We start from the raw sequence: 9,063 nt of genomic DNA, 5'->3' as shown, positions 1-9,063 counted from the left end.
TTTTATTGATGATTGTGGAAGGCAATGATTTCATAAGCACAGTTTCTTCTCACACCTTTTCCATTAAGTACGATTAAAAAGACAACTGAAAAGCATAATGTTAACAAATGTTGTTCTAGGCAAAGGAAATTAATTTCATTTATAATGTTTGATATGAAAACAAAAAAAACGATCATCATCACTCAGACACAATGGTTCTTCTGGCACTGATCACATTGGCTTTAAGTCAATAAAAGAGCTTTGAAAAATTAAATTTTTCATATTTTATTCAAAATCAAAATTTACATCTTACCACAAAGAGTCAGTTCCTTCAGTTTTTTTTGTCTTTTTTTAAGCTTCACGGATCGCATCAATTCTCGCCAGCACAATCGTGTCTCTCAGCTTCCGGTTTCGTGGCAAATTTTTTAGAACAAACGCTGCAACTGAATGGCTTGTCTCCATTGTGTGTTCTTGTGTGGCTTCGTAAACTTGACCTCACAGAGAAGCCTTTGCCACAAACTGAGCAAGAAAAAGGTTTTTCTCCAGTGTGTGTTCTTGTGTGACAAGTTAAATTTGACTTTACAGAGAAGCGTCTTCCACAAACTGAGCAGGAAAAAGGTTTTTCTCCACTGTGCGTTCTTGTGTGGATTGTTAAACTTGAATTTTTAGAGAAGCTTTTACCACAAACTGAGCAAGAAAAAGGGTTTTCTCCACTGTGTGTTCTTGTGTGACAAGTTAAATTTGACTTTTCAGAGAAGCGTCTACCACAAACTGAGCAGGAAAAAGGTTTTTCTCCACTGTGCGTTCTTGTGTGGATTGTTAAACTTGAATTTTGAGAGAAGCTTTTACCACAAACTGAGCAAGTAAAAGGTTTTTCTCCAGTGTGTGTTCTTGCGTGTTCTGTTAAATTTGACTTTTGAGAGAAGCATTTTCCACAAACTGAGCAAGAAAAAGGGTTTTCTCCACTATGTATTCTTGTGTGACTTGTTAAAGTTGACTTAAAAGAGAAGATTTTGCCACAAACTGAGCAAGAAAAAGGTTTTTCTCCACTATGTGTTGCTGTGTGTTTTCTTAAATTAGACTTTCCAGAGAAGCTTTTGCCACAAACTGAGCAGGAAAAAGGGTTTTCTCCAGTGTGTGTTGTTGTGTGGATTGTTAAATGATAATTTTGGGAGAAACTCTTGCCACAAACTGAGCAAGAAAAAGGTTTTTCTCCAGTGTGTGTTCTTGTGTGACAAGTTAAATTTGACTTTACAGAGAAGCGTCTTCCACAAACTGAGCAGGTAAAAGGTTTTTCTCCACTGTGCGTTCTTGTGTGGATTGTTAAACTTGAATTTTTAGAGAAGCTTTTACCACAAACTGAGCAAGAAAAAGGGTTTTCTCCAGTGTGTGTTCTTGTGTGACAAGTTAAATTTGACTTTTCAGAGAAGCGTCTACCACAAACTGAGCAGGAAAAAGGTTTTTCTCCACTGTGCGTTCTTGTGTGGATTGTTAAACTTGAATTTTGAGAGAAGCTTTTACCACAAACTGAGCAAGTAAAAGGTTTTTCTCCAGTGTGTGTTCTTGCGTGTTCTGTTAAATTTGCCTTTTGAGAGAAGCATTTTCCACAAACTGAGCAAGAAAAAGGTTTTTCTCCACTATGTATTCTTGTGTGACTTGTTAAATTTGACTTAAAAGAGAAGTTTTTGCCACAAACTGAGCAAGAAAAAGGTTTTTCTCCACTATGTGTTGCTGTGTGTTTTCTTAAATTAGACTTTCCAGAGAAGCTTTTGCCACAAACTGAGCAGGAAAAAGGGTTTTCTCCAGTGTGTGTTGTTGTGTGGATTGTTAAATGGGAATTTTGTGAGAAACTCTTGCCACAAACCGAGCAAGAAAAAGGTTTTTCTCCAGTGTGTGTTCTTGTGTGACAAGTTAAATTTGACTTTACAGAGAAGCGTCTTCCACAAACTGAGCAGGAAAAAGGTTTTTCCCCACTGTGCATTCTTGTGTGGATTGTTAAACTTGAATTTTGAGAGAAGCTTTTACCACAAACTGAGCAAGAAAAAGGGTTTTCTCCAGTGTGTGTTCTTGTGTGACAAGTTAAATTTGACTTTTCAGAGAAGCGTCTACCACAAACTGAGCAGGAAAAAGGTTTTTCTCCACTGTGCTTTCTTGTGTGGATTTTTAAACTTGAATTTTGAGAGAAGCTTTTACCACAAACTGAGCAAGTAAAAGGTTTTTCTTCAGTGTGTGTTCTTGCGTGCTCTATTAAATTTGCCTTTTGAGAGAAGCATTTTCCACAAACTGAGCAGGAAAAAGGGTTTTCGCCACTATGTATTCTTGTGTGACTTGTTAAATTTGACTTAAAAGAGAAGCTTTTGCCATAAACTGAGCAAGAAAAAGGTTTTTCTCCACTGTGCGTTCTTGTGTGGATTGTTAAATAAAACTTTCGAGAGAAGCTTTTGCCACAAACTGAGCAGGAAAAAGGTTTTTCACCACTGTGTGTTTTTCTGTGCCCTTTTAAAGACAGCTTTGAAGTGAATGAGTCAGTGTGACATGCCCTTTCACCTTTGGCTTGCCCATCATCATCATCATCATTAGTATCATCATGGTCATGAGCGTCTGATAATGTGTCCTCATTCTGTGCTTGTGATGGCCCCCAGTGGTCTTCATCACCTTCTGTTGTCACGTGATGACTTGATCTGCTGCTTGTAGGCTCCGCCCCTCTATTGTCCTCACTCTCATCCTTGTTTTCATCGTCAGTCTTTATAGGGAGAACGTTCACTGGTGACTTGTTGATCTGCTCCCCCTCCTCCTCCTTTTTGATGTGAGTCAAGTCTGGCTCCTCTTTCACAGAACGGAGACCGTTTTCACTGACGTCTGGAGAAAGACAAATTTGGTTTGGTCAAGTCAAACCTCAGGCGGCGACTTTGTCTTATTTTCTACCGTGCTATCTTGACTTGTGCCTGCCGCATACGGAGCAATGCGTGCGACCTCAACTTGGACCCGACCATGGGGGCATTTCACAAAATTACGTCCTACGATGTAAACCTCCTTTTAGCAGCACAACAGTGATAAACGAGCATTTAAAAAGGAAGCACGCTGCGGCTGATGCCCGATTTCATTCCTGACATAGTCACAGACGTTTCTGGAATATGTATTCTAATTCAACTAAGATACACCAAAATATTTTTTTAGAGTTCACTGAATTATTTTGGAACTGCAATGATGCTTAACAGCCATAGGGTGTCAGTAATGAGTAACAAAGTAACACAAGACCTCCCACTGATACATCATCATTGTCATTTGCATAAATTATCAAGAACTTTGAGTTGCGGGGAGATGCAAACCACCTGGGCCACAGGAACTTTATTACCAGGAACTAAATGTTCCTGGACTTGTTTGTAGAAAAGGGGGTTGTGACGGTCTCCCTTTTTAAGCCCATAGTAAGCCAAAGATGCAGATGCATTCCAATGTGCATTCTTGTGTGGATTGTAAAACTTGAATTTTGAGACAAGCTTTTACCACAAACTGAGCAAGAAAAAGGGTTTTCTTGCCCATTATCATCATCATTGTCATGAGCGTCTGATAATGTGTCCTCACTGTGTGCTTGTGATGGCCCCCAGTGGTCTTCATCACCTTTTGTTTTCACGTGATGACTTGAACTGCTGCTTGGAGGCTCCGCCCCTCTCTTGTCCTCACTCTCATCCTTGTTTTCATCTTCAGTCTTTATCGGGAGAACGTTCACTGATGACTTGTTGATCTCCTCCTCCTCCTCCTCCTTTTTGATGTGAGTCAAGTCTGGCTCCTCTTTCACAGAACGGAGATCGTTTTCACTGACGTCTGCAGGACACAAAAAGACAAACACACATTTAATTTGGTCAAGTCAAAGGTCAGGCGGCGACTTTGTCTTATATTGTTTCTACCGTGCTACCTTGACTTGTGCCTGCCGCACACGGAGCAATGCGTGCGACCCCGATTTGGACCGGACCATGGGGGCATTTCACAAAGTTACGTCCTACGATGTAAACCTCCCTTTAGCAGCACAACAACAGTGATAAACGAGCAATTAAAAAGGAAGCACGTTGCGGCTGATGCCGATTTAATTCCTGACATACTCACAGACGTTTCTGGAAGCGAGCTGAAGTAAGCACACACAGGCTATTGTGTGCGTCTGATGGAACACCTGTTGTGGGACCCCAACATATTGATGCAGACCACTGGGGGCCATCGCAACATAATGTCATTGATAGAATAGGAATCCTTCAAGTGAAATATGTTTACAAGTTTTTCATTTTGCATTTAGAGATAGTTTCATCGTGGGTACTTTTTGCTTCCATTCTAATCTGTATGCCTAAAAGAATTAAAGGGGCCCTGGTAGGGCTGGACGATATGACCTAAAATCAATATCGCGATTAATTGAGCAATTTTACCTCGATAACGATAAATGCACGATAAATTCCCCGTGGACTAAAATCAAAATAAATGCAGGAAATGCGTACTGACTGTTTTTTTTATTGACCAACTGGTACACATTACTTTCAATGAAAAATAAATGTCCAAAAATCCTTTGTATAAACATTCGAAATAGCTTGCTTTGCATGACTTGAACAATGTCACAAAGAAAAAGGGTACCTCTTGCAAAATCTTTTTCTGCAATTAGCTTGCGCCAAGATGCTGTCATGGTGCAAATAATGCCAAACAAAAAAATGGTAAATAAAATGAAAGAAAATGTCAATGCAAGACAAATAAACAAGTGTGCATCATCGGGGAAAATGTGCCGTCTCGAGTACTCTGGTGCGCAGTCGCCACTTGTCATCTATGTAATGCACAGTTAGGCTCAATCAGGGATCCATGTTGCGACCCGACCACAAGTCGGATGTAGATGCAAAATGCTTGACATGTCTAAGCTTCCGGCCCGATGTTGTCCATATCGGGAAATATGGCTTCCATGGAGCGTTTAAATCCTGTGCGCGCCACTGGAACTAGAGGAGCTTGATCTTTAGCTATGTGCTAGGCTATCGCGTCCTCCTCTGAGACATTCTCTCGTATGGTGTTGCCTCCGTTAACGGGCTGTTGTCACTTGTCGAACCTTGCTTCTCACTTTGAACTTTCAGCACAGCATGGTTGTGTTGTGGGTGGTGAAAAAGCTTCTGGATGTGATTCGCCAGCTTCGACAGCGACGTCTGTTTTCTTTCTCGATCAGGCGGGTGGAGTCACGTGACTAGAGGCGCTGTAGCGGTTTTAAAGGGGCATGAACAATGCCGCAGACAGAAAAGGCTTTTCTTTTTTTTAAACACCGAATTTCCCGACATGGGCAAAATTATTTCGGTCATAGTCATACATTTCGGTAACGGTAAATTTTCGGTTTATCGCCCAGCCCTAGGCCCTGGCATCATAGTCGCTATTTATTGCATGATTTATGTTTGTTTTTTGTTTGTTTTTTTTCCCAAACTGACATTTAGCCTGCTAGTACGTTCCAACATTCCCCCTTTTTTTTTTTATAAAATTTTTGTTTCTAAATAAATTTTAAAACAAAATTACGTGTGAAGAATCAAAATCCCTACACATAAATTAAGCAACAACACTTTCCCTCTGACTTTCCCCAAACAACTTAATGTTGTGATGCATATTTTTAACGATAGAAAGTCATTCTTTACAAAGCAAATGAGAGTAAAACGTGTACAAACCTGCTTTGTGTAGCACAACACGAGGCTGCTCGCAACCTTCGCCCAGAAGGAAAAGATGTTGCTCGTTCTCTTCTTTTATTCCACAAAGTTCCTCTTTGTTCTTGGGTGTTGTTCTTTCACACATTTTCAAATGATAATTCCAAAAAATCCGCCCTTGATCTCTGCTTGGCGATGAGTCATGTGCCTCTTTTCGTTAGCGGCTAGCTAGCTAACAAGCTAAGCTAACTACGCCGAAAAGCATCAACGCGCGAAGATGAGGTTATCGGCACACAAAGACTTAATGAATTATGTCGTGGTACTTTAGAGTAGCACTGGACATTCTGTGAGAAAATTACAGTCAGTTCCACACTAAATCAGAAGAATTTAGCGGTGGGTGTTTTTGTTCCGGTGTGGACGGGTCGGTGGATGTGGTCGAGGTCCTTCGGAAGCTGCGCGCTTGCTAATGACGTCATGCTTTAAGCACGTATTTTTCAAATATATTTCTTTGCCTCTGTGTTTGTTTTTACCCCTGGCTGTTCTATTTCAATATATAATTTATATAATATTTTAAATCGGTTGATAAAAAAAAAAAAAAAAAAAACTAAATTAACGCCACATTGGCGAGTCGGCTCCTACGTCACTTCCGCCGATGCCTCGAGAAGCCGCTGCTGCAACAGCAGTGGGACGTTTACGTTTCTCCTACCGAACGAAGCAACAATGCTGTGGTTCACTCAGGCTGCAAGATTGTATGAATATGATGTCTGCATATACTAGCAGTGCCTCTCAGTTATTTCACGCCCGCCCCTTCCAAGAAGAAAAAGATTCGCGCCCCACCACCACCAATTTTTTTCTGTCTTTGTATATTGATGTTAGATTGTCAATAAAATATCCATAAACTAAGCTAAATTGATAAGAAATATAATTTTGAGAACTATTATTGTGAGGATCTCGAAAGTCGGTACTCTGTTTTGCAAATATTGATGAGATGATAAATATTTACTCATAGTTTTTGTATCAACTTTATTGACATTTGCAAACCAAACACAGTTATTAATACGTACATAATATAGAAAAGACAAAAAGAAGAGCCAGGGGGATTTTAAACAAAAATTCTTTGTAAATAACATAAAGCAACAGCTTTAGTATGTTTACGATACGTTTTTTTAAAAATAATTTTATGGTTACTATACGTTTTTTTTAATGGTTACTGTAATGTTCCGTCTTCTATCTTAAGAAGTCACGCAGGTAACGTGATGCTGCAAGCTTGTGTCTCTTTATTTATTGACTTGCATTCTCGTCTTTGTGCAGACACACGAGTTCGTCTGGTAACCAAACACACATCAGGCAATACTGCCAACTAGTGACTAATGATATAACGGCTATCATTACATCTCCCTTTCAAACGTTAATCAATGCCTATGCCTTTTTTTTAATAAAGCTTTTTTATTTTATAATTATTATTATAATAATTTTGTTTTGTTCGCAATTATTTTCACTTCTTTTCAATATCTACCCATTTTTTTTTCTGACAACGAGCAGCTCTACAACAATTTTAGCAACAATAACACAACATTAAACATTTTCAATCAGCCTGTCCGGTTGTCGTCTAACTCTTGTTGATCTTCGAAGAGGTTCAGTACTCCCAGAAATTGCTGGTGGCTGAGGTCTGTGCTCCTTCGATGTATCCGCCTGCTTTGCAGCCTCAGCCGCATCAGAAGATTTCTTACAGTTCCCGGGAACCTTCAGAAGACTCCTCCTGTTCCTCCTCACTCTTTGTCCATGCTTTGTTTCCACAATGTAAGATCTCGGTCCGGCTTCGATAAGGACAGTCACTTTTCTGTCCCAACAATTAGGTCCCTCGATCCTTACAGTGTCTTTCTCAGAAAGACGTTCCAGATGTTTTGTAGCTCTGTCATATGCAATTTTCTGTTTGAGTTTGAGCATTCTCTTCTTTTCAATCCAAATGTTGTTGTCATGTCCTTGTGGTATTTGTGGTGCGAAGCTTACGGCACATGAGTAGGTCAGCAGGCGAAGCTCCCCACTCCAGAGGTGCAGCTCTGTCACTCAATAGGGCAAGGTAAGGATCAGATGCATCATCCTTGGCCTTCCTTAGCAGTCTCTTGATGATTTGCACTCCCTTCTCAGCCTGGCCATTTGCCTGCGGGTATAAAGGGCTTGAAGTGATGATGTGAGCCTCAGCCTCCTCCGCCGTAACGCAGTCCTTGATGTCACTGTTAGGGTGCGGCGCTCGGGATAACGCATCAGCAAGCACTATGTATTTTCCAGGCGTGTATATTAGCTCAAAATCATAGCGCTGCAATGTCATCATCATGCGTTGAATTCTGGGCGTCATGTCATTGAGATTTTTCTTCTTAATTGAAATCAGTGGCTTATGATCAGTCTCTGCTATGAACGTGGGCAGTCCATAAACATACGTGTGAAATTTGCCACATCCAAACACTAAACCCAGTGACTCCTTTTCGATCTGAGCAGAGCGTTTTTCAGTCTCTGACATTGACCTGGATGCATCGGCTACAGGTTGCCATGTGTCTCTCGCCTTTTGCAGCAGTACGGCACCTAGCCCATCTTTCGACGCTTCAGTGGAAATTTTGGTTGGTTTTGATGGATCAAAGTAGGCAAGGACTGGCTCAGCTGTCACAGTTCTCTTTAGATCTTGCCATTCTTCGTCATGTTTTGTTGTCCACTCAAAGACTACGTTGTGATGCAGCAGCAAACTTAGGAACTTTGTTCTTGAAGAGAGGTTTGGAATGAACTTGCCCCGGAAGTTTATCATCCCCATTGCTCGCAGAAGTCCTTTTTTCTCAGTTGGAACTGGCATGTCCGGTATTGCTTGCACTTTGGTCCTGTCAGGCACCACTCCATCTGCTGTGAGCTTGTCTCCCAAGAATGTCAATTCTGTAACTCCAAACAGACATTTCTCTCGTTTTAGTTTAAGTCCATTCATTTGAACTCTTTGTAGCAGTTCCTCAAGTCTTTCATTGTGTTCTTGTTCCGTGTTTCCCCAAACAACCAAATCATCAATGTACACACGGGTTCCTTCCAGACCTTCTATGATTGACTCCATAGCTCTGTGAAAGATCTCAGGCACAGACTTTATGCCAAATGGCAGTCTCAGAAAACAGAAACGCCCAAATGGTGTGTTGAAGGTGGTGTACCTGCTGCTTTCGGTGTCCAGCTTCAGCTGCCAAAATCTATGCGATGCATCTAATTTGCTGAAGAATTTAGCACCTGCCATGTCACTCAGGATTTCTTCACGCTTGGGAATCTGATAATGTTCGTTTTTAATGTTCTCATTCAGATCTTTGGGGTCGAGGCAAACACGTAACTCTGGGGAGTTTCTCTTTTAAACACACGTGATGGAATTTACCCAGTCGCTGGGTTCTTCCACTTTCTCTATGACTCGTATTGGTGTCAT

General features: G+C 40.9%; 1 protein-coding gene across 1 annotated transcript; it reads right to left on the bottom strand.

Moving 5' to 3' along the window:
- Positions 1–349: 349 nt before the first annotated feature.
- On the bottom strand, positions 350–5,772 carry LOC148341597 (uncharacterized). The gene is made up of 4 exons (XM_088282886.1): positions 5,649–5,772; positions 3,562–3,801; positions 2,648–2,838; positions 350–2,320 (listed from the first exon to the last, which is right to left on the bottom strand). Exons 1-4 carry the CDS (start codon positions 5,770–5,772, stop codon positions 350–352), a joined length of 2,526 nt encoding a protein of 841 aa, XP_088139012.1.
- Between the last annotated feature and the right edge of the window lie 3,291 nt (positions 5,773–9,063).

The sequence above is a fragment of the Idiotropiscis lumnitzeri genome, chromosome 2 (assembly GCF_059441095.1).
Source record: "Idiotropiscis lumnitzeri isolate Australia: NSW breed Sydney's pygmy pipehorse chromosome 2, RoL_Ilum_1.0, whole genome shotgun sequence".
Lineage (NCBI taxonomy): Eukaryota > Metazoa > Chordata > Actinopteri > Syngnathiformes > Syngnathidae > Idiotropiscis > Idiotropiscis lumnitzeri.
This window is presented reverse-complemented; position numbering and strand designations above follow the sequence as displayed.